Source organism: Podarcis bocagei (assembly GCF_964188305.1).
Source record: "Podarcis bocagei genome assembly, chromosome: 9".
Lineage (NCBI taxonomy): Eukaryota > Metazoa > Chordata > Lepidosauria > Squamata > Lacertidae > Podarcis > Podarcis bocagei.
In genome coordinates this window covers 22,062,178-22,088,952 of record NC_138134.1, presented here as the reverse complement: position 1 = coordinate 22,088,952, position 26,775 = coordinate 22,062,178, and the positions used below count along the sequence as shown (strand labels likewise).

Here is a 26,775-nt window from a genome sequence, read left to right as displayed (position 1 = left end):
ATTTGTAGACCCAGAAGAAAAAATGTAATACACCTGGTTCAAAGGCTCATAGTATCTTCCTATCCAGGAATCATAGGGCTGGATGTCATTTTAAAAAAAAAAGCTAAAAATAGAAAACCAGCTAAGCTATGTGGATGTACTGTATACACACACATACAAAAACACAGCAAGTATGTGTATTTTAATTACACACATACGCCACATATGCAGTGTGATGGCAATTAGGCGCACATGACACTAGGATCTGTCAACCTTTTTACACCAGGGATCCACTTGAACCATCCTCATTCTCTTAAAACCAAGACTGCACTGCTCCTAGTGCAACACACCTGGTCAAGCAGCCATTCATCAGTTTAAGCCACAACATTTGTAACTGCTATTCATGTTTGGAACATTAACAGTGAAGCCACAGCACGGAAATTGAGATAAGACAATGCGATGCCTAATTGGTCCCTTTGCACGAGCACAAAGGTTTTTGATCCAGCAGGGGGGCATCCTTCACTCATGGAAGGAGAGGATACGTTATTTTTCCAAGCTCCCCTTCACCCAGTCCCAGCCTTCCCCTCCTCCCCACAAAAAAGGCTATTTCTAGAGGATTATAAAAGCAAGTCAGTACTTACAATATTTGTTTTTTCTTTGGCTGTACGTTTTTGCTCTTCCAACTTAAGCTTTTCATTCAGGGAATCATTTTCACTCTGTAATTCACTAATCTTTTTCTAAAAGATTAAAAACAAACAAAAAACACCCCAAACTTAAGACCTCTGCTATAAAGCCAGGTAACATTTTAGGAAATTGCTATCAAGTACGCTAAATAGAAAACCCCAGTGTGAGAAATTGGAAGTTGCAGAGATCCTTAACACAAACAGTAGGTCAGAGTTTAGAGAAGTAATGCTCCAAAGCATAGCTGTCCTGGCCAAGGAATTTGTCTAAGCAAAAATATAAAAATAAAATGCATGTTTTATAAAGAATCGGGAGTTGCATTGCTTATCCCATGGGTCTAAGGGATAACCAGAAATATGTACTGTTGCACACCACCCCCAAATTCTGAGCAGTTTGAGGTTCCCAGGGGTTTGGTTCCAGGTGGTCTGTGTATCCTTTTAGAAAATGAGACACAGCAGAGATTGTGGTGTTTTTATGCTATATGGTTTATGTACAAATATATGCAACTTGAGCCTATAATGGAGTGCACAGCATCAATACCCCAAAAGGGTCTTGCCTCTTCCATAGACATAGCTTTGGGTCCAAACAGCCATCATGCTCTGCCTGCTGTTTTGTGTCTCGGTCACAACTCCTAACTTCTTACTCTAAATCCTGGCTTTATCAGTTGAGGGAAAGGTTCTGCTCATTGTCTAAATGGCTCATCCCTTAGGCTATCACCTCACACAGGAAGCTAGCCTGGCTTGTTTAGCTTTTAACACTTGTTGATTCCAAAGGATCAGATGTGTCTAGCACACAGGTCTATACACATGGGTCTTAATTGGCTTTTGAAATTTGCTGATTCCAGGGGATTTAGAAGTGTCTAGCACACAGCTTAATACACACACAGGCCTAGCTCCTTACTGAACACTTACTGAATCAAGGAATTTAGAAATGTCCAGCACCCACAAACTTGTACCAGTATGTAGTTTTAGATCAAGTTGAAGGTACCTGTGGCTACTCTGGGCTGGCCCAAGACATTTTGATACCTGGCACTCCCCTCCTGACCAGGGAAGAAGGAGTGAGTGAAGATCTACATCAGGAACAAGGGGAATAAAGATCTCCTTTATATTGGAATCTGCTGCCCCTGTAGCTCCTGCTGCCCGAGGCCTCATGGGTGGGGTGGGGTGGGCCGGCCCTATGGCAACAGTTCCAGGACATAGCTGTCAACTTACAGAGTTGAAAATAAGGGGCCAGCAGCCTCAAAAATAAGGGATCAGCAGCCAAAATAAAGGATTTTCCGGGCACAGGTATGTTCAGCTTCTGAGCCCCTCTGAGCCAAACGCAGAAAGCCCAGCCAGCAGCCAAACAAAGCCTCAAGCCTCAAGGAAAACCACTGTCACCTCTCCGCTGGGAAGCGCTGAGCAAAGGCGAGTCCCCAGGCAACGCGGCTGATTTGATCAGCACAAGGCATGCAAACTCCACCCCACAGTCGTTCTTAGACTCTTTACTGGGTGAGCAACGCAGCCAAGCAACACAGTTGGAGCCTCCCTCCTCCCTGACCAGCAGGGAGAGAGAGAGAGAGGAGCTGCTTCCTTTGAAACCCGGGAAATTTAAGGGACATCATCAATAAGGGACAGCAGCGGGACATGGCGCTGGGATAAGGGACTGTCCCGGCAAATAAGGGACGCTTGACAGCTATGTTCCAGGATGTTCTACAAATACAAGGTACATGTTGACTTTGACACTGTGGTGGCATCTAAATCTAGCAATGTTACAGTTGCCTCTGGCTTAGTAAGCAAAAGAGAAATTCCAGACCTCTAGTAGTTGTTGTTTTTCTTGGAGAGATTCTTCAAGTGTCCTCCTTTCTAATTCCTGGGCATTCTTGAGCTCTGAAAAATGTTTAGAGTCTTAACATTGCACAAGTGTACTCGCCTAACTTCTTTACAATACCTGCATAGTGTGGGGTTTCATGGTTATTTTGGCAGGGAAGTTTTAATAAGGTACTGACCTCTTGTCACACTGCCAGGATTATAAACAATAAATGTATTTAACAGCACAGCAAAGAAACTCTTCCTCTCTCACAGCAATAATGCAATGTGTTTGGTACTATCAAAGCAGATAAGCTATGCAATTTACCTGTAAAGGACAATTCGTGGTTCTTCTTCAGCTCATCTATCCTTTCCGTATGACTGGTTTCAAGCTCTAGCTTAAAGTTTTCATGTGTAATATTCAAGTTGTCAACCTGAGGAACAACAACATATTTCGCTTACCGTGTGCCAGGATGTTTGCGATATCAACCACCACAGCCTTGTTAATTCCTACTGTGGCTATTTTTATTTTATATAATTATTACTGTTCATTCTTTCTGCATTTTGTTTCCCTTCAACCTTACACCTCTCAATTCCTTCCTCTTCCCCCTCTAACCAGATACCTGCATATACACAGAGCTGCCAGTTCAGGATGACACTCCATACATCTAATGAAACAGACCTTTGCTTAATTCATCATGGCCAAGGGTTATTTCCTTTGCCAATTTTTATGTCTGAATAAAGGACGTTGTACTTAAGAAATTAAGCAGGTGCATTTCAGCCCAACTTCCATCCTGCCTACCTGTTCTTGGAGCTGTGCTTTGTATTTTTCAGCTTCTTCAATACAGATGCTCTGTAGTTTTTGGCATTCTGTTGTATAGAACTGCTTCAGCCTTTCTTCCAGTTCAGACAAATCTCTTTGGTGTTGCTGGTTCAGCTGCTGCACAAATCCTTCGTAAGCTGCTTGTAGTTCATGTCTACCTTTCTCCAATTTCTCATAGGCTGCAGAAGCGGTTACTTGAAGACAGAAATGCAGTGACATTCTATGTAAATAAAATGGTTTTGCAAGCACATGCTCACAGGACTTCTTTTAGGGAAGCACAGCCCTCTTCAACAGAAGACCATCTTTGATGACACATGGGGAGTTTCTTTTAAAATGCTTTTAAAAAGCTAAAGGTTTTTTCTCCCAGAGCTTTCAGGAGGTCTGCCTTCTGCAAATGCTCATCTAAAATTCCAGAAATTTTATATAAAATTAAACTGTACCGAAGACTTTTATAAAAGTTGGACAGGAAGTTTGCTTGGCATCTTTGTTGATGCCTATTGTTGTGTCTTTTTATTTGTCCACAGCTACTTTTTTCCTGGTATTTTAACTGATGCTTCCCTTACACACACACATATCTTTTAATGACCATCTTTTATTGACCCATGTTTGAAATTGGACTTCTGACCTATCACACATGGTTATTTTATATATATATATATATATATATAGCTCGCTTTCTCGCTCAAGAGAGCGTGCTATAGTATTTAACTGTGTTTATGCTGTATATGCTATTTTGGAATATTCTTTCTTTCTTTGAAAAATACCCTCTTGCTTCCTAAATTTATCCAAACCAAAGCTAGTACACTGATAATCTGAAAGCAGCCTGACTAATCAGATTTGCACAAGTACGCTATGTGGTCATCATTCAAAGAGCTCAGTTTCACCTAAGGCCATAATATCTTAAGAGCATTGTTATTGTACCTCTCCTTTCAATAACGCCAGAAGTAGGTGAATCAATGACAACTTGGTTCCCCTACAGTTTTATATTTTAAAATCCCCAAACATGTTCTCCCACTATTCCTGCTTCCCATGTATTCCCTAGTTTCCTAGCACCAGTTCTTTCAAAAGTGGAACAGAGTTTGCTCACAAAACCCCCTGCTCTATGTCATAATCTAGCCTTGCCCAAGTTGTTAAGTGTTTATAGCTATTCTGACTTCTGTAAAGACTTCATATTAAAAATTGGGAGGGGGGGAGAGAAAGAACTGAGAAGATCAATAGCATTTGCACACATTATCATTCTGCTTACCCAATATGAAGTTACTTCATGTGTGTGAAATACTTAGCGCAAGGAGCATTTCACTCTCCCTAGTGCATCACTGCAGAGCAGCAGAGCTCCCATTTGGAAAGTAACCAGTTTAAGAAATTAAGCTTATGCACATGGTTTTACACAAAAACCTTTCAAAGACATCCACGGTGCCAAATAAAAAAGGGCTCTTCGCCTAACGTATTGTAAGCTTCCAGCAGATAAAATCGCAGTAGGCCACAAAGCCCTTAAGAATAGGCCCAAATATTTTAAGGCCTGTTATGATTGAAGCATTTTTCAAATGCAAACTGAAAGCTAAGTGGGCATTTCTAACTCTTAATGTGTGATACACAAAAATTTCTTCTGAAAACCACCACTTAAAACATTCACCCTGCTTTAAGAATGTGACAAGTAATTATTCTCATAATTAAAAAGGCTGAAGTATCTCTGAATTAAACGAAGGGTATATACAACCACATTTCACAGGCACAGATTCAATCCATCAAATACACTATTTATATAGATAGCACTTTCATTAAGTGCTCCACATTCATCATCTGATTGATTTTTTTTTACAACAAATCTGTAAGGTAGGCCAGACTTGCCAGCATTACAAGAGAAATGGAGGCCAAATCATTGCATTATACCTAGGGCTATCCAATGGGCTTTAATTTGCTGGAAGGCACCCAGAGTGGCTGGGGCAGCCAAGTCAGATGGGCAGTGCATGCGCGTATATATATATATATATATATATGTAGGTTTTGGTGTCTTCGGGTGTCTTCCCGTGTAAGAGTTGGGGTGTCTAGGCGACGTTTCGACGAGGTCTCACTCGTCATCTTCAGGCTGGTGCTTTCGGCTTCTTGTTACTAGAACAGAGCAGGATCTCAGTGTTTGAGTTCCTATAAATACTGTTGAGGGGGTGTGGTGTATAGCCTCCAACGTTCTGGGCAGAGAGGAAGTTCCTAGGTTAATGTGCCTTTTCTTCTTTAGTTCATTAATTACTTGAGGGATATCTTGAGTGATTACTTGAGTGATATTCTGAGTACCACTTAGGAGGGTCATTAGGTGTGGATTAGTTGCTAAAGCTTTCGTGTCTTGACCTCTTGACCTTGTAAAGAGTTTTTCTGAGAAGATGGCTGTACTGCACTTAGTTGTGCTCTGGCTTGGCTTCGTGTATAGGGGCGAGCTGTGGTTTTGTGCCCTGTGCCAGCCAGATCTGTGTAGGGATTGCAGGGGGGTGCAGCATCCGGAGGTGCCACTATGGTTTGGCTACTGGATGGTGTCTGTAATTTATCTGTGGAGAGGGTCTGGGTTTGGGTCTGGTGTGGTTGATTGGAGATGGCGTTCTGTGTGCCTCTGATTCTGGTGTCGGTTTTTGTGGGGAGGGCTAATTTCCAGATGTCTGGCAGGCGGGACGTGTCGTCACGCTTGTTCATGTTGTGAGGGTGTTTCTCTATCTCGATGGCTTCCATGATTATTCTCTTGTGGTGATGTTCCATGTTAAAGAGCAATTTGGAATCTGCAAAATTAATTTCGTGTCCTGTTTCTTTCATGTGTTGGTAAAGAGAGGAAGTTTTTTCTTCTTTTTTGACGGCATTCTTGTGTTCTGCGATACGTGCATTTATTCGTCTGTTTGTTTGTCCAATGTACGTGGCTGGGCAGACTTTGCCAGACATCTGGAAATTAGCCCTCCCCACAAAAACCGACACCAGAACCAGAGGCACACAGAACGCCATCTCCAATCAACCACACCAGACCCAAACCCAGACCCTCTCCACAGATAAATTACAGACACCATCCAGTAGCCAAACCATAGTGGCACCTCCGGATGCTGCACCCCCCTGCAATCCCTACACAGATCTGGCTGGCACAGGGCACAAAACCACAGCTCGCCCCTATACACGAAGCCAAGCCAGAGCACAACTAAGTGCAGTACAGCCATCTTCTCAGAAAAACTCTTTACAAGGTCAAGAGGTCAAGACACGAAAGCTTTAGCAACTAATCCACACCTAATGACCCTCCTAAGTGGTACTCAGAATATCACTCAAGTAATCACTCAAGATATCCCTCAAGTAATTAATGAACTAAAGAAGAAAAGGCACATTAACCTAGGAACTTCCTCTCTGCCCAGAACGTTGGAGGCTATACACCACACCCCCTCAACAGTATTTATAGGAACTCAAACACTGAGATCCTGCTCTGTTCTAGTAACAAGAAGCCGAAAGCACCAGCCTGAAGATGACGAGTGAGACCTCGTCGAAACGTCGCCTAGACACCCCAACTCTTACACGGGAAGACACCCGAAGACACCAAAACCTACATTCCTGTACCCGTGAAAATCTACGAAAGCATATATATATATATATATATATATATATATATATATATATATATATATATATATATATATATAATTATTATTATTATTGCCGGTAGCAAAATGGACAAATAGCACACATCTCTTCCTATCACAGCAATCTCTCTATGAAAAAGTCAAGGATTCTAAAACTTTTAAGAGGCAACTCTCATTTGGCCAATTTAAGCCATACCCCATCTCTCACCATTTTAGCATTACGGTCATCTGCTATGCTGCCTTGCAGCATTTAATCTGATTACTGTAAGTGACAATTAGCCTGCACCCAAGTTCATTTCAGACCTGTTGTCTACCAGAGCCCGGCATGACACATGGCAATGAGTAAGATATAGCACACTTTTACAGTTGGTTTGCTTACTGGCAAAATGCGGGATAAATGTCTGCAAAACCATTTAGGCAAACAACAAATCTATGCTGAAAAGACACCCCCAGTAAATGTTTTGACCATTAGACACATGTTTCCAGGAGGCTGCTCTGTTAGGCTTAGTCAAGTTGGTGCCAGGAATTCGATGACCCCAAGGGTCAGGCAGACAACACTCCAGAGAAATGCAGAGCACAAACATATGAATACAGTCAGGGGATTAGATTGTTCTGGTTCAATACTATGTGTCTTAAAATCAGTTTTGCCGCTGCATTGATTTAAGGGTATTTTTTTTTTTAAAAAGTGCAAAGGACAGCACAGAAGCCTGTACTTACCTAACTCTCCGCGAAGATTGACAAGTTCTATCGACAGCTCTTTACGTTGCTTTACCACTTCCTCCCTCTGAGGGGAAAAAACAACACAGAGGCACATGGAATGTTAGTGAACACTCCAAGCAGAAAATACAACATTTGCCAATGCTTAACTTGCATGCTATCTGTAGAATGACAAGAAACAGGAAAGTGAAGCCAAGATATGAATCATCCAGGACAACAGCTTCATAATGTTAGAAAAACACAGATGGCCCCCTGAGTTAAGGAAGTACGTAACTTGCAATAAGAACTCTGCCAATGGCTAAAGTAATCTTCAGTGGGGTTTTAGTTAAGTACACAATTTACTTTAAAGTTAACAAAACCTTAGTTTGCAAGTTAAGAAGGGTGGGGGTGCTAGGGATTAAATAAACAGTGTGTATTAAGTAGCATTCAAGCAACCTTCCAGAATACATGATGTTTGCCTCCAAACCATAACTGCGAGAACATAGTTGGGGATAAACAATACGTGTAATGTACTTTGTAACAAAGGTAAACATAAGCTTCGGCACAGAATACTCTCAGCCTGCGAGTACGAACTGATAAAGCCTCATTGCAAAATTTAAACGGCAGCTGCAAGCTGCTGTGCCTGTCAAGGTTTTGCACAAAACACCAAAATTACAGTCATCTTTAAGAGTTCAAAGTGCTTCTGCTGTTAGTGCAAAGTTAGCCTGCAATCTGTACTTCACTGCTTTTCTTTCCACTCCCACTTGCCAAAACCCTGTATTAAAAGAAGTTTCTGGACACCCCAGTAAAGAGTTCCGACTAAAGCACCAAACAGCACCCACATAACAAATCTACGCTGTGCGAGCATTTCAGTATGCTATCTGCTTCCAAGATGCAGCAACTGCTGTGGAGAGCAGAACATTGCAGAGGTCGCCAGATCCAGCCTGCCTTCCTTCCCTCCAGCTGCTGGAACCATTTTTCACCTTGCTTGCAGCAAGCCGCTGCTTTTAAAATCCTTGTTATTCCAGGAGAGCCCCTACAGCGCAAATACCAATTACCTCTTTTGCAGCACACTGAGAATACAGGCACATTCTGCTGCTGGAGCAGCCCATCGTTCAGTTTCTCTGCCCAACCACATCCACGTAGCAGGCATGTACAGGTGGCAGGAACTACCGCAAACCAAACTGGTCGGCCCACGCTTAACTCACAGCTAGGTAGCGCTGCATTGGACACTGCCTCAGCTCGGCTTCATTGTGCTTTGCAGTTACCGTACTTCTTCTACTGGTCTCTCCCCCCAACACAGAAGCAGACACTGCAGCTTCTGCACTTGGCACAAGCAGCCAGTGATTACTTAAAGCCACAGCCCTTTCGTTTTTTGAAAAATGAGAACCAGACATTACAAAGATCGATTGCCACTTACTCAAATATCAGCTGGTACAGTGAAGGGTGGAGGGGAGGAGAGAGCATCGAAATCCTGACTACCTCCATGGATAATGGATCTTATTTTTAGCTTTTCTGAATTAGTTATTCTAGGCTTTCACTCTTAATTTATAGAAGAAGAAAACATGGCATGAATTGTAAGGAGCCGAGAGAAGATACAGACCTTGCCAGTACGACTATGCTATCATTTGTTATGTAGCTTCTTCGGTGAACCTGGTGCTTCTACAGGATAGTCAAATCTCTGCTCCCAAGGAGCTTACAATACGGTTTTAAACAGTGGGGGCAAGGGGATTGCTTCCATCTTTTTCCTGTTACATTTGATGAAGCTATATATTCATTAATATTTCAGCATCGCTTTCGTGATTGCCCTCACAAGCACTCTTTTATGATTTAGACCACTTGCTATTATTCCCATTTTACAGATTACTTAGTAACTGGCCTGAGTCAACCCTGGCGAATGCATACCCAAAGGCTAAAGCTTAGAACCAAATCTATCTTTATATTCGCTGGGGGGGAAACGGCACTCATTCACTCCTTTTTAGCTTTCACCAAAATAGACATTCAAAAATAAAACACTATTTTTTAAAAAAATCACATCACTGATGAATAACATACCAGCCCACCCACCTTTTGTAGGGTGGAGTTGACATCCAGCCTGAAAAGTTATGAGGAACTCATACACCTGCGTATTACTTTATAAAAACCAGCTTAAAACATAATGTTTTCGAACTTCCAAGTCTCATATTTCCTCCAAAACACTCAAGTTGGCAAACATGGTTCTCCCCTATTTTATTCTCGCAACAACCCTTTGGGGTATGTTAGGCTGAGACATGTTAAACAGCTCAAAGTTGACAACTGAAGTTCACAGGTAAGTGGGGATTTAAACCCTGGTCTTCCAGAGCCAACACTCTAACCACAACACCAATGTGATGCTTCTCATAGAATCAAGGAATTGGAAGGGACTCCTGAGGGTCATCTAGTCCAACCCCCTGCAGTGCAGGAATCTCAACCAAAGCATCCATGATAGATGGCCAACCTCACAAAGGTACAGTGGTACCTCGGGTTACAGACGCTTCATGTTACAGACTCTGCTAACCCAGAAATAGTACCTCGGGTTAAGAACTTTGCTTCAGGATGAGAACAGAAATCGCACAACGGTGGTGGGAGGCCCCATTAGCTAAAGTGATACTTCAGGTTGAGAACAGTTTCAGGTTAAGAACGGACCTCCAGAACGAATTAAGTTCTTAACCCAAGGTACCACTGTATTGCCCTAATGTTAGTTTTCAGTCGTTTCCCTAACATAGCAGCATGGCTCTCTGCTACCTTAGAAAGTACAGATCATCATTTATATTGCAAAACTCGTAATGCCGTTTAATCAAGTCTGCGCTAGCCTCAAAAATTTGGCCGTGAGTTCTTTGGGTAACCTTCCCTAAGTGCATCTCTATTCCTCAATTCCCCAAGTGCAAGACCAGTCTTAAACCAGGAATATCAGTGACAAATTCACAGGTAGGTTTTGGTTGTAGAAGGAAAGGCCTCTTTAGCATTTTGCCATTTCTAAATTCTATACTGTATATAAAACAGGGACGCATTGAAAATATTTTTTTATTACTGAGTAGAATTAAGTTCTTCATGTTGCACGTATACAAAGGACTATGGTAGTTTTAATTCAAAGAGCAAGAACTGCCCTGCTGCAGACAGACAAGAGAAAGCCCCACCTTGAGAATACATTTGTTACATTCAGGACATTCATTCCAACTGCAAATTGGTTTAAAACTCACAAATGAGAAAAATCCACTTATCTGATAACCCGATTAGTGACCAGCCACTCCTACTAGCCATCGGTAAGACCAACAATTAGGACATTGTTCTTAGAAATCTGAGGGCAATAACTCTATGGATCCACCCATTAGGTGGAAAGAAAGCATTACTGTTAAGCGAATCACATGAACAGCCCAGTATCTAGAAGGTCAGTAACTTGGATATACAAAATTTAAGATGGTTCTCTTGCATGGAACCAATTATTTTTGCCAGTATGAGATACAGAAAACAAATCTGGCTAAAATACTTTAATAAAATAGATTAGCAGCAAAGGGAAGATGTCCAGGTAAGCGGCCACAATCAGGACAGACACACACACAACACAAACTTTTACTGGGCTAAAAAGGGGGCATGGCCCACAGAAAGACTTGTGGAAGCTTCAAGTGATGCTAAAGACTAGGACCCAAAGATTAGCTTAAACTCATGCAAGCAATTTTGCTAAGCCCACCTCCCTCCACCCCGCCCCCAAATTCTCTGAAATGGGAAAAAAGCACTAAATAATTATTTCTTCCAGGGGAAAAAACCATCATCCTACCCTGACCAAAGGCAGGGCTGATCTGAAGGGTGGGATGGCTGAAGGAGGTTGTGAAAGGCTTGGGGAGACCGTGCCCATCCAGTCCAGTGGAAGGAGTCATCCTGTCAATTGAATGTCCTCCAGTCCACACAGGCAAACAATTCTCTTTGAGAGCTGACACTGAGACACACACACACACACACACACACACACACTCTACAGTCGTACCTTGGATCTCAAATGCCTTGGTTCCCGAACCAATCTGCTCCTGAACAATCGAAACCCAGAAGTGAGTGTTCCGGTTTTTGAACGATTTTCGGAAGCTGAACGTCCAGCACGGCTTCCAATTGGCTGCAGGACGTTCCTGCAGCCAATCAAAAGCCGCACCTTGGTTTTCAAACAGTTTTGGGAGTCGAACGGACTCCCAGAATGCATTCTGTTTGAGAACCAAGGTACGACTGTATTACAAGTTGTTTTTAAAAGGGGGTGAGAATTATTTGGAAAACCAAACAAAAACAAAGGTAGTCCTAAAGCCACCTCAAGCTTTGCACACATTTATATTAGTGTGCAAAACATGGACTGATGAAAAATGAGCAAACAGTATTGCTACTGGAAACAAGCTGAATGCATAAATTGTTCAGTTGCTGTTTTTCAGTTGCTGCTGTGGCTTATTTCTTTTTCATGAAGCGCATCAAAGGTTATTGCACTAAATTCAAACTGAAGCCTATTTAGGGAGCGAAGGGAATTCTATTTCAAATTTCCATTATTCAGCGCTCCATTAATTTCAGCATTCTATAATAATTCAGATCTGGCTTCAAAATTCTGCAGATCCCAAGTTTGCATTTGGCAGAACTGTGGCTAAACATTAGTGATTCGCCAAAATTCCAAAGGATAATATAGAAGAGGAAATTTAAATCTGGATTTAAAACATAGAAGTAGGTTTCATAATATTCTCCAGGGATCCCCCAACTAGATCACATTCCCCCACAGTGCATTTTTACTTTATTTTGTTCTCCCACTTTTTAAAACTACTCATTTGACAGTAACGGTGTGACCATAGGATGAAAGCAGAGGGCCTGCTCATCTGTGAAGTCAAGAATTAATTATCAAGAATGCAGCATCAGCAAGTTCCAGAAAACTGAAAGATGTGCAAACATTTCCAATCAATAAAATAGGTCATGCACACTGCTAATCATGGGAAGACATTACTAATTCCTTGGCTGTCATAGTTGGGGGGGGGGGAGAGAATGACCAGCAGTTTACCCAAGTCCTGCACAGACCTTGTGAGGTACTATTTTAGCTGTAAAAGCCACAATTGATGGTACCAAAAATCAGTAGACAAAATCTACTTTCCTCTATTTTGTGGATTTGTTTCAACTCTGTTTGTGTTACCCCAAACTGGGGAGCTACTAAAGAGGGGGAAATGGTTCCTGTTTCTACAGCAACCAGACCATCGCTCCCTTGCACAGGGAATTACAGCCAAATAAGCACCGCTGTCAAAGTAATACACTAGGAAAGACCATCATTGGCATCCAAAATGAACTATATCCTGTGCAAGAAAGCCATCTGATGGGTTGCCTCGTCTCCCAACCCTTTTTCCCATGCCACTGTTTTTGCATTTTGTAAAAGGGTGTTCTGAAAATACAACATCTCATTATGGTTCAGACCTAGTTCATTGCTGCTGCTGCTGCTTCAGATCCCTGCCATGAAATAGCTGTATGTCTGTGCAACAACTACAAAAGGTTACTGCGTTTGAAATGTACTTATACCATGGTACCTCAAATTACAGACACTTCAGGTTACCCGCTTTCAGGTTACGGACTGCAGGAAACCTGGAAGTACCAGAAAGGGTTACTTCCGGGTTTCACCAATTGCGCTCTGCACATGCGCAGAAGTGCCAAATCGCATCACGCACGTGCGCAGACGCGGCGCTGCAGGTTATGAACGCTGCGAGTTGCCGATGTGCCTCCATCACGGATTACATCTGCAACCTGAGCTTCCACTGTAATAGGATGTTTTGTAAAAATATCATAGTACTATTCAACTTTCCACTTATATGCATTCCACACCCTCTATGCCACTAATCCCAAATCCCACGTGTCTTCTCTTCCTCTTTCTCAGTCCTCCCACATCCTTGGGAAGACACAACACCCCCTCATCTCCTGCAAGCAGCCTAGCTCTTTGGAGTTTCCTGTGTAATCATGGACAAGAAATAGCTGATGTCAGACCAGGCTGAGGAGTACTGCTCTGATGAGGAATGGTGGGAACCTCCCCCTTGACCTGCTCCTGAGCAGGATCCTGAAGCTGCCCAGGAGGAGTGGGACAGTATAGATTTGGAACAGTGGTTTACAGAGGGACATAGTTCAGAAGACAAAAGTTGGGAAGAACTGGGTGGTGAACAGCTAGGAGAAGAAGAACTGGGAGAGAGAGAGAGTTAACAGACTCTCTCTCGCTGGAAAGTATTCAGCATATCAGTCCAAGGTCACGTAGAGCAGATAAGGTGGCTACACAAAAAGCATAGTGGTTGCGAGATCAGGTTGCAAGACGGAAGTGACTGGGGGGGGGGTGGAATCCTTAATTGGGAACACCTTTATTCCAAGAATGGATGCTTTGTTCTTTTGCTGTGATCATTAGACTGGCCTCAACCAGAGCCAGGGCCTTTTTGGCCAAGGCCCCGGCCTGGTGGAACACTCTCTCACAAGAAACCAGGGCCCTGCAAGATTTGACATCCTTCTGCAGGGCCTGCAAGACAAAGCTGTTCCGTCAGGCCTTTGGTCAGGGTTCAGTCTGACTCATTTGTATAAGAACAAGCACAAAGGAGCCCGCTCACAGGTACTTAAGATATCAGTGGAAACAGTTGGTCCTGGCGAGTATTATGGTAACCGCTTTCAATTTTAGCCTGAGGATTGTCATTTGTCCAGTTCTAACTTTAACTTTAATTTACTTGAATTAATTTTGGGGTGCATTTTAATCAATTGATTGTTTTTATGCATATTGTATTATTTATATGATGTTAGCCGCTCTGAGCCCAGCTCTGGCTAGGGAGGGCAGGGTACAAATAAATATTATTATTATTATTATTATTATTATTATTGCTGTTGTTGTTGTTGTTGTTGTTATCTCTTTAAATGGTAAGGGACTCTTTTCACTTTGTCCTGCTTATCTACAGCCAAAGTGGGGAGAGCCGAATCCCCGGAGCCTGACAGCTAGCTCTCCCCAAATCCTGTCAAGAAGAAGTACACCATGTGAAACTAGCAAGCAGGAAGTCCTCTGGATAGAACTGAAGACATTCTAGCATTATTGACCTCTTATGGTTCCACAGATAAGTGGCTAGGAGCCATTATTCTTGAGTAGCAAGACAGCATTTAGTTATAAATTTACCTTGTACACCGCTTTACATTTCAAGAAACCTCAAAGTGGTTTACATCTGCATTATAGGAGAGCAAGACATGATGCAACAAGATACAGATTTTGACTCCAGTGATGGAGAGGCATTTAAAAAGTTTTCCCCATCTCACTGTGGAGGGAGGTTATAGCCCTGTGTGTCTCCAAAAGAGCAAGATACTCCTGTATTAACTAATGATCTTTGTGGGGTTTGCAGGATGGGGGAAAAAAATCTTTCCATGCATGAAAGTCAAAGATTGTTGTTTGTTATTTTCCATGGTAACGAAACCTAGGTACGAACATGTGGAGGAATAATACTTGCCTTGTAAAAGTTGCCAGGTTTAGAATTACTATTTAAAAGATTTGTATTTAAACCAAAATGCAGTTATTGCAACAAACTTACCACCTCTTTCTTGTGGCCGGATATTAAGTTCAGAGGCACAGATCGATCTAATCCAACGTAGGCCTTAAAGAATTTTACCAGTTTGCAACCCATGAGTTGTGCAAAAAGTATTAACGTAATAGGCAAGATGAACTCTGAATGGCCCAATAAATTCATGGACAATTAATGTTGTATTTTACAGATCTGACGAGTGTATTTTCAAGAGAACAGGCAAACCCATGTTCTCTGGGGGTAAAGTTGTTATACATTCTTAAAACGCTATTTCAAGGAAGTTGCATTTTTGTTTGAACGTTTTTCCAGCCATGTTTTAATTAAAAGCCCATGTTTAGGAAACAATGAGCCCACCTCAATCTTTCTCTCAGTATAAGGTTAAAGGATTAAAGACAAAGGTGATGACATCAATAGTTGCCACAACAACAGAGGCATCACTAATATAGTATTGTGACCTCATTGCTTTTTCAAGTAGAAGGTCCAGCAATTGTTCCATTTCAAAACCAGTGTGCATGTCAGCATAAAAATGCACGACACACCTTTGAATGAAACACTTCAAGCAATTATTATTCTTAAGAAAATTATTCCTGAAAGTTTTCCATCTTGATACTCACTGATATTATCTCCCACTCCTGACAGACTTCAAATGCAAATATTCCCACGGAAAAAACTGAACTAGTTTGAAGTCTGTGTTTCATTGACAATTTAAATGATGACATCACATTAAAGCCAAGTTCAAACAAAGAGCAGATGAGAAGTTAAACCTGTTTCTTGACTACTGAATATAGTAACTCACATGACTATACAAAATAGACAAATCCCCCCCCCCCCACATGTAGAGAAGTGGGTGGCTGGGAGCAGGGTTCCCGCTTCTCCCTATTATGTCAGGGTTCTTTGGTTTGCTATGAAGGGTTTTCTGTCTGTTTGGAGGAACATTCAGACCACCTGTAGGCTGAAGTGATAGTGTAGCACTTGCTTCAGGGGTTGAAAATCCAAAATGCACCTCCCATAGTGGTAGGAATAGTTGATCTTTGCTGCCCTTCAAAATCCTCTATTCAAGGAAGGCTGCATCACCCTAGCTCAGGAAAAGCTGAAACCACGCCGAAAAGAAATAGGGCTATGTCCATGTTCTTTGGGATTTAATGGAAATGGAAATAAGGGTCAATCAAGCTAAACAGAGCTACCAGCTCTTGCTTCTGAAAAAGTTCTGGCCACTTAGCATAAATGAGGTGACATAAGTGTCCTTGGATGTATGAAATGAGTTGATAATAAGTGCAAAAGATTTCCTCTTGTCTAAGCCGCAAGGCTATCATCCAAGTAATAAAAAAAACAAGTAGTTGATCAGATGATTGTCATCAATTAGATGCATATAATTCTACATAAACTTGCATTTAGATTAAAAAAAAACAGGTATGAAACAAGAATAATGTTTTGGGCTACATTCATTGCTACAGTCTGCTAGAGCAAAGCTACTCATCTATGCTGCACAAGAGAGGAATTCCACAAAACAAGGGCGCTGGGATTTTTTTGTGTGCAAGAGAATTATGGATTACTTTGACTATGTAAGGGCATAATATAAAACTCATCAGTAAAGTGAAATATTTGGAAGATCAGACCAATGTAAACAGGTTTTAAAGAGAGTTTTATATATATATAAAACAAAATTCTTGCTTCTGGTAAGGAGGATCTATTAAGCAAGACCTGGACACAAACAAGACCATTTCTTTGGTTTCTTACAATTTGCCATCTATTTTCCCCTGCCACACCCCATCTGTTGATGCTCTCAATGAACAAATATCTGAAAAACAAACTGGGACTGGAACACAGCTACAACACTATGAATAAGCAGACTTTTCAAATTTGGTATGAGTGTTGCTCATTAGAATTGCCTGTCCTATCACCCACACATCCCAAAATCTGAAGAATTTAAAAAGCAAAGTGACAGATGAGATACTGTCAAATTCCATCAACTTTTGCCTGAAAAAGTCAACCAGGCAAACCTGATGCATGTTAACCATTCAGAGACTAGTGACAAGTGTAATAAATTAATGCTTAGAAGTAACTGTGCTACATGAGGATCGACAGTTCACTGAGAGGTCATTGGCATTTGGCCAAGCATTTAATGCGTTCAGAACTGCAGTGCTACATATCTTATTTTTTAAACTTGCCAACTGCATATGCTGTTAAAGTACGGCTTGAAGCAATCCATAAGGTATGCATTTAAGAGAAATATAATTGGTGAGAAATTCTATTAAAACCCAGGTTGCCAATGAAAGAACAACAAAACGCCCAGAACAAGGAAAACGGCCCATCATTTTATCATAGGTGAGTACTACTCATTTTCACCTTTGTAAACAACATTTCTGAATCTAGCCTCACAATGAAATTTAGTGGGTCCTCCTGACCAACAAAGCACAGAGGGTTAAAAATAAAATAAAAATCCTATTAACTTTGCAAAATACAAGCTGATAATGGTTCTGCATTCTTGAAGACCTTCCCATGACTATAAGATGGCACTCGCACCTTCGCATGGGAGATTCCATGAGAGGAATGATCTTTAAATTAAACTCACGGAAAGGTCACTGCCCAGCCTATACAATGCTGCTGATCTATTCTGCCAAGTAGTTTACACATCTGTCGTAATCACACCCTAAGAACAACTCTGAGAGAAGGCAATTTTCATTTCAGAACCGAGGCTCAGAGAGCTAGCCTTGAGAACATTGCTATTCCCGGAGCTACATGGATCCATCACTAAAATGTGGATTTGAATCATCGGGGAGGGAAAAACAACACTGGGAAACATCCATGCTTGAACGGCCCAGAGCAATGGGCAATGACAGCCATGCATTCCAGACATGGGAAGGATTGGAATGACTATAGGTATGAATGAGGATGCTGCCCAAAGCTTCCTGTGCCTGTTTTGCCGTGTGTGTGTGTGTGTGTGTTGGTCGGTATTCATGTGTGTGTGAAATAATAATAATAATATAGTGGTACCTCAGATTAAGTACTTAATTCATTCCGGAGGTCCGTTCTTAACCTGAAACTGTTCTTAACCTGAAGCACCACTTTAGCTAATGGGGCCTCCTGCTGCTGCCGTGCCACCGGAGCCCAATTTCTGTTCTCATCCTGAAGCAAAGTTCTTAACCTGAAGCACTATTTCTGGGTTAGCGGAGTCTGTAACCTGAAGAGTATGTAACCCAAGGTACCACTGTATATGTAGATGAACAGGATTGAAAGGAAGAGGAGAAGCGGGACACCGCCAATGTAAAGAAGAGGCTGCAGTGGGTAAAGATGAAGGAAAAGAGGAAGCAGTGGGAGAAACATGGCAAAGGGAAATGAAGGCTGTAAGGACAATACTTCATATTTAGTTTAGCTGAGATGTGTTAATGGTTGGCTTCTTTTTAAAAAGTTATGCAGTTTTGGCCTTTTAAGATGTTTGTTAATTTTATTTCACACAACTAAGTGTCTAGCCTAGCCAGATAAAGCGAATAATTAAGGATAATTAACTTCCAAAATAGCTGGTGCACTTAGTATGCTCTTCCAGTTCAGACAAGACTTGACTGCTTTTATATTGCTTTTTTTAAGAGATGAGTTTTTCTTTGCATATATCAGTTGGAAAAGTAAACAACATTGCATCGTCCATTCTTATTTCTTCTAATGCTGAACTTAAAAAACCCATCCAATTTCTCTTTTATCAGAGTAGGAATGGGTAACTTTAGCATTCCAAAATTCTGAAAGCTGGGATATTTGTTTAGAATTAAAAGCTTCAACTTTACTGGCTTACGACTGCAGACATAACAACTTCCAACTTTTCAGGGTTAGTTAGACAAACCATCTAAAAGGTAAATTTGGATGAAGTGCTGTCAATACAGAGAAAAAGAAACTTGCAAATAGCATTGCAATCTGTGACCATTTCCTCTCAGCGTACCTAACATTTACAAGAATTAGATGTCATATTCTGTATCGTCTGAGCAGATTTAACTGGTAAGAGCGGTGCAGAGCTAATTTATGCTTTAAAAACAAAGGCATTCAAATTACAACTTATATACACAGCATGCCACTTAATTGCAGTGCGCAGTTATGTGTTTAATCATTTGATACTATACCATGAAAGATCTCAAAGTATGCGTTGTTGTTTAACAACGCATTTAACACATTGCAGACTTGTTTGCCCTGTTTGCCTTGTATTTTGAAATATTCCATGCTCTCAGCAGATAATAGCCCTTACAGTAAATGGGCAGTTGCCGGACTTCTGCTAATCTGTATATGGGGCTATTCAGCTACTCCTTCATTGTGATTTCACACACCACCCAATACACACATTGTGAAATAGGAGTGATGCCTTTTCCTTGCTTCTCTCTTATTCTGAGATGGAACATAGGAATGAACACCCATCATCTGAAGACAGCCTCTTCCCTACTATCCAGGGCTAGGCAATACACCATCTATTTATGGTAGAACATCCCAATTTGAGTACACCTATGAGGAGGGAGGAGTGGAGAATCAATACTCAAACATTCCCTGAATGAATTATTGTGTTATTATAGTACTATTATTTGTGGCAGGTAGGCAGTATGCTTGAAACCCTTTAAATTCCTGGATCTAGCCCTAAGTAAGGGTTCAAATTGTTGAAACAGCCAGACAAGTTTCTTGGTAATGGCCCTCTAAGTATGGGCCATTAAGGTAACAAAGGAAGTGGCTCTGTGCCAGATAATAATAATAATAATAATAAATTTTATTTATATCCCGCCCTCCCCAGCTGAGCCGGGCTCAGGGCGGCTAACAACAATCAAATAAACAATCAAATAATAACACATTCTAAAAATATTTCATTATAAAATTAGTTAAAATCACATTGGTGGCAACCGATTAAACAAAATTCTGTGCAGGTTGTCAGAGGAGGGGGTCAGGCTGCGCCCTGACTAAAGGCCTGGCGGAACAACTCTGTCTTGCAGGCCCTGCGGAAAGATGTCAAGTCCCGCAGGGCCCTGGTCTCTTGTGACAGAGCATTCCACCAGGTTGGAGCTGCAGCCGAGAAGGCCCTGGCTCTAGTTGAGGCCAGCCTAACCTCTCTGAGGCCTGGGACCTTGAGGGTGTTATTATTTGTAGACCGTAGGTTTCTCTGTGGGGCATACCAGGAGAGGCGGTCCCGTAGGTACGAGGGTCCTAGGCCGTATAGGGCTTTAAAGGTTAAAACCAGCACCTTAAACCTGATCCTGTACTCCACCGGGAGCCAGTGCAGCTGGTATAGCACCGGATGAATGTGATCCCGCAGCGAAGACCCCGTAAGGAGTCTCGCTGCGGCATTCTGCACCCGCTGGAGTTTCTGGGTCAGTCTCAAGGGCAGCCCCACGTAGAGCGAGTTACAATAATCCAGTCTGGAGGTGACCGTCGCATGGATCACAGTGGCTAGGTCAGGGCGAGAGAGATAAGGGGCCAACTGCTTAGCTTGGCGGAGATGGAAAAATGCCGCCTTTGTTATAGCTGTAATCTGCGCCTCCATAGAGAGGGAGGTATCGAAGATTACACCCAAACTCTTAACAGACGGTGCTGGCACTAATTGCACCCCCGCAAGAGATGGGAGTTGCCCCCTCGATCCCATATGGGCCCTCTTCTCTCAACTTGACAAACAAAAGCCAGAGTTGGGAGTTTTTAGTTATGTGAGCTGGAAGCAGGTTGGAAAGCTAGAGAGACAGAGAGAGATGCCTCATTTCTGTTGGAATCAAAGGCTGTGGCTATGGGAAAAGCATGGTCGTTTTTGGGTACTGAGGCTGAGAACCCCTCCATCGTAAGCTCAGGTTGCATATACATATCCCTCATTCCAAAGGAAACACGAACCCTGAATAAGCACCTGGAACCCCTGAAATATCGCCCCGCTTGGAAATTGGGGTGGTGTGCAACAATAAAAGCCTATAAACATCCAAGTTCCTTCATACTGTATTTAGATATTTTTTCAGCACAAATCAAATCAAATGTAGAAAAGATGTAAAACGCAAGCAATACTAAATAATTAAATGTGCATTCAAAACTCTGAATTAACTTTACCTCGGACTCCAAGTGCTGGATCACAATAGCCAATGCTTCAAATTTCTGATGACTGATGCCCAAGCATTTCTTCAGTCGCTGGATAAGTCCACTTTGGTTCTCACACTTTTTTTTGTATTGTGTCAGCTCGTGTTGTTTTGTTTCTGGCGAATGCACTTCGATAGATGAACTGCGGGTTTGTATGAATGAGTTCTTGGGACTCTTCTGCTTGCCCCTGTCAACTGCAGAACACAGAAACAAGAAGCAACAGCTTTGAACGTCGTAAACGTCAAGAGTACAAGTAAATTAGGCGTATGAAGTAATTCTTTGTCAAACTTGTGCTTTTGGGCATTACTTTGATAGCTGCGGGAAGCAAAGTACTTCAAAACAAGGAAGACTCCTTATATGCAGTTTGCCAAGTTGTCAGCAAGTGTTCTATTGCTATATTTTTTAATAAATACTGAAGCTTATCCATTAGCCTGATCTAGCAGCATCTTTTCCCACACATTTCTATTTTAAAAAGCTTACCATAATATTGCAGTGCCTTTCTAGCATATACTCACAATGCTGCAATCTCAAATGCAACAGCTTGCTCAATTTCATTTTCAAAGCAGTTTTAATGGCATATTTAACATAAAATTTGCACCACAGGCACTTCCATGTACAAATTTCCATTGCAAATTACAGCTTTACCATTTCTGCTTTCCAACATAGACACTTCCAACTAGGTTTAGCAATCTTTTCCCTCTTAATTGCGGAGTTTCTCAGCTTTATAATGAAAAACACAAACCCTGAAGTTAAGGGACCTCTCAAGTCCATTAAAAGGATTATCATTCAAACATGAGAAATATATAAAAAGATAGTGGGAAGATAAAACCAGGATGTACACTGTGCCCCTTCCTACAATTCCAGCACTGCTAAGCATTATTGGGATTTTCACTACTGTGCTCTGCTCATTGACAATCAATTCTAACAAGCCACATTAAACATTTGGGTGCTCTCAGTACCACAGCTGATTAATTGGCAATCATGTATTGCTCAGTTTTGACGAAGATTCATTTCCAACATGGCTTTATCAAGCAACATTCCCCAGATGTAGTAGTGCAACTTCTCTCATGTTTCTGGCAGGTGCCCTTACAAAAAAACTGTGTTTTTTAGCATAATGTATACTGTACTAATAAATATACAACTGTTTCACATTTGTAGGAATATTCCTTCGATTTTTATACTCTTGCCACTGTTACATACCCACAGCGCTAGAGGCTCTATACAGGGGTGAGCAAACTTTTTCAGCAGGGGGCCTGTCCACTGTACCTCAGACCTTGTGGGGTGCCGAACTATATTTGGGGGGGGGGGAATGAACGAACTCCTATGCCCCACAAATAACCCAGAGAGGCATTTTAAATAAAAGGACACATTCTACTCATGTAAAAACACGCTGGTGCCCAGACAGTCTGCAGGCTGGATTTAGTAGGCGATTGGGCCGGATCCGGCCCCCGGGCCTTAGTTTGCCTACCCATGCTCTATGACAACATTCAAAACAAGAACTTTCTTTCCAAAGTTACTTGATGCACTGGCTTCCCTTAATCTGTTTGTTTGAATAGATAATTTGAAACTTTTAAAACGGGGGTTGTATCCAAAGTTGTCCTGTTAGCACAATGACTTCTGCCTACACAATGCGCTCTTCCTCTTCTCCTCCAATAAAAGAATCTGCTCTAGAGGTTCTTCAACTCTCTGGAACAGATTTGAGGGGCACATGAGGAGGAGAAGTCTTGTTGCGCGGCAAAAGTCCTTGTGCTAATGGGACGACTTTGCTGGATAATATCCTTAGTGACAAAAAGGAGATGGTCGGACCCGGAAGGAGGGAAGGTGGGTGAGTAGCAGACTATTGTGATGGTTGTGATAAGCAATACTGTCTATCTTAAGAAATACATAGAAAGGGTTTTAAGGCTTTGAACACTCTAGACCTAGTGAAGTACTGTTACAGTACACGCTCAGAGTAAGAAGCACACAGATTTCAAGCCATAATCAGCCCACCACAACATTCCCCTGCCCCTGAAGTCCGTTTCCACACGGTACCCATCTAGGTTCAAAAACAAGGGGAAGAGGAAATCTTCAGGTCGAACAAGATGCAAAGTGAGGGAATGGGCTCTTCCGACCATTATGTTGCCTTCTCTTGTTGGATTAAAAGCAGTCAAATCTGTTTTTTATTGCTCAAGATTAGACAGCATTAACCTGGCTGATACCCACTAAGCCCATCACTACAAATGAACATCTCTCGTGGGTAAGTAGCTCATGGCGGGTACCTTTGAGCTACTTGTAAGATCTGAGCAGCTCATTCTTAAGAGGAGGACATCATTTCGGGTTTTCAGCTCATTTCAACTGTATAAACTACATTTGGACTGATCTGGGAACATTTTACAACTGAGCTAATTTACATGCACAGAAAAAACAACAACCATTGTTCAGCCTAGCTTCATAAATTGCTATCTTATTAAATGTGACAAATGGATAAAAATCACCAAGCGGCTAGTTAAGAGCTGAATTCGTTAAAAGTTTGCATTATTTTGTGTTCCAGAGATGACTCAATTTTAATTCTAGAACTTTTGTGTACCTGTGTGTCAGAAAGCCCCTGACTCCCTCCCAAAAAATTCACTCAACCAGTGTGGAACCTTATAAATTAAGCCCATTTACTATGGAATGACCTTCTGGAAAAACAGCTTAGCTAGCTAAGTGCACAGACTGAGAAGGCCACTGATATAAACTCTCCCTAGGACTAGGTTTACTGTAAAATTAATTTGGTAAGAATACCTTTACGATACCTAGTCATTTCCTCTTCCTCTTCCACAATTTATTAGTTACGTACATGTATGTTCATGAGTATGAATGAAACAAAGGTAACAGGAAAACAACATAACCCATCTATTAGAGCACTAAATTTATTTTATACATAGTGTTACGGGTTAGTGCAGGAACAGGGATCCCCCCTAGAACCCTGGGTGCCAGATTTCCCTCTCTAGATTCTTTGGGTGTTGCGATTTAATCAGGGCTGACAGGCTGAGCTTATTTTTCTGCCAGAGGGGCAGAGGGAGATGATGCCCGTGCCATTAAGCCAGGCATGTCCAAAGTCCGTTTCAGGGGCCTAATCCGGCCCGCTGGTTGGTTTAATCTGGACCCTGTGGCAGTTTATTTCCTGGGGTGAAATCCTAAAAAACACCACAACAACTTCAATCCTAAAAAAAGCTCATCAACTTTGGGGTAAAATCATTTTGCAAAAGCTCAAGAACTTCACTTCAATCCTAAAAAAAGATTAACAACTTTGGTTGGCCCTTTGGTCGGCCCTCACGGCTCTTCACTTCATCAAATCTGGCCCTCTTTGGAAAAAGTTTGGACACCACTGCATTAAGCCATCTACAAGACAAAAGACCCTACAGGTAACGGAGATGGGGGTTTGCCAGGGCAACGTGGACATTGTGTCACACAGGAATATTTTCACCTTTTAAAACTGGGCTTGGAATAGCAGGGAGGAGTTTTTTGGCAAGGGGAGGCAGGGAGCTGGAGGTCAGAACCATCTTGGTGGGCTGGCTGAAGGCAGGCTGGGACAGAGACATGGAGAAGTCCCGGCATCCAAGGCTGCACTGCTGCGGGGAACAAACCCCTCTGGAGATGCGAATGCTGTAAATTCTGCACTCCCTCCACCGAAAGCTTCCAGTGTAAATACGTGTGGAATAAACTGTATTTCTTAAAGACATGACAGCCTCTGCTACGTCTCGATTCCCAACAGAAACACGGCACTGGAACCCCCTGGAATCTTGGTACCGCTTGGCAGAGATTGGGAGTGGCATGCAACCTTTGTAACAACACATTAAAACAAAACAGGAGTCAGAATACCTCTTGCAGCCCAAGAGCTGCCTACAAACCTGACTGGTATCCTGAGAATCACTGCAGGTCTAACTAGTGGCAGGTCTAACATTCGTGGCTTTACACAAAGTGAGGTTGCCCCCCCCCCACGCATTTCAAGTTGCATTTGCATGTTGCTGTACACACAAGAAAGCAGGTAGGGATGTCTTCAACCAATGCACATTACCTGGTTTCCCTGTGCCTGAAACCGCCCCCACCCCTGCCCAACTCCTGCTCATGGAGCTGTTGCCTGTTCATGTGAAATGGCTGTCTTGAATGTGCATGCCTCAGCTTAACTGCAAAGTGCATTTTCAAATTGGATAGAAGCTCATTTGAGGGAAGAGACACCATGCTGCAGTATTTCTCAAGGAACTACATGATAGCTATGGGTCGTGGTTAACTTCAAACACCAGTGGCGGGAGCACAATGGAGCCAGAGTAAATGGCAATGCATGCACAGCCTCTTACTGGATTTAGTGTTGCAGTCTCCCGGTGTCCTTCAAAGATGCCAAGTTTTCCTCTTGTTAGGAAGCAGGCAAGCACACTGTTCTCTTGTGAAACGCCCCCACTTTGAACTAACCCTACACAGCACGGTTGCTCTCCAGATCTTATTACGCCTCACAACTCCCATCATCCTTGACCACTAAGCATGCTGACTGGGGCTGTGGTTCAGTTGCATCTACAGGGCCTGATTAACCACCACTGCCCTAGAGGAAAGTGCCAACAGGACAAAGAAATGTTTTCTTCACTCACAAGGCACACTTTTGTATTGGTAAATTATTTCAAGTAGGAAATTCATCCTGTAGATAGGTACAGGGTCAAAGGGTGCTGAATAATCAATCTTGAATAGGAGCACAGAATCAAGCAGTCAGCAGAAAAAAATATTGATGATCAATCCAATTATTTCTTTCACCCAAAGCAAACAGCAGGCTTGAAAACTCTCACTGACTCTCAAGCCACCACTACTTGTACCTTCTCATTTGCATTCACAACACAGTCTACTAGACCTGCCACCATTTATAAAATTTGGCTCCTACTTCACTTCTCTTGTATGTAAGACCTACTTCATGTTGAGTTTTAAAGGCGATTCACAGTCATATTTACTAAAAGTTTTTATTTCAAGCAGGTGGGAAATTGTTTTAACAAGCACCACCTCCTTCAAGTGTCTTGAAAATCTTAGTATGGCTTACTGAATAACAAAGATGTTTAGACACCAGCTAAGGATCATTGCCTTAGCTTCTGGAGAGATTCCTTCTGGGCCAGAACAATATATTTGTGCAGACTGAACAAAGACTGCCAGCATAAAGCCAAGATCTAATGCAAACTGGCATGACATCAGTTTCCGGTTTTGTCTTTCCTTCTTAATAAACCTGTGAATATCTGGTTCCTCAGCTTACTTACACAGTTTTTCACATCTGACAATATTTCAAGCAGAGAGCCATTCTACTTAGCAGGGTGTTTTGCAAACAATTTCACACCCTGTAGGCAACACAAGGGGGCATACTTAATCTATTGCTCATTTCCCCAAAAGCACTTGTCTGAGTCAGCTGACAAGCTCAGTAGGTATTGCTTAAAATAAGAACTCGCCATGAAATGTTCCAGCACCTTTTACTCTAACACACTACAGGTTGTAGAAAGAAGTTAATCTTCCCCCTGCAGATAACTCCTTACGACGTCTCAGTATGTTACTTTCCAAACATTTCTTTAAAGCAAAACAAAACCCAAAAACCCCAAACCTAC

At 42.0% G+C, this 26,775-nt stretch overlaps 1 protein-coding gene across 2 annotated transcripts in view; it reads right to left on the bottom strand.

Moving 5' to 3' along the window:
• Positions 1–26,775, bottom strand: part of MTUS1 (microtubule associated scaffold protein 1) — an 86,938-nt gene that overhangs the window by 7,632 nt on the left and 52,531 nt on the right. For both annotated transcript variants that reach the window (XM_081208712.1, XM_081208713.1), the window contains 6 exons: positions 21,158–21,378; positions 7,584–7,650; positions 3,250–3,464; positions 2,776–2,881; positions 2,455–2,528; positions 621–716 (listed from right to left, as the gene is read on the bottom strand). In XM_081208712.1, coding sequence (XP_081064838.1) covers positions 621–716; positions 2,455–2,528; positions 2,776–2,881; positions 3,250–3,464; positions 7,584–7,650; positions 21,158–21,378 — 779 coding nt within the window. The remainder of the gene's footprint in view (positions 1–620; positions 717–2,454; positions 2,529–2,775; positions 2,882–3,249; positions 3,465–7,583; positions 7,651–21,157; positions 21,379–26,775) is intronic.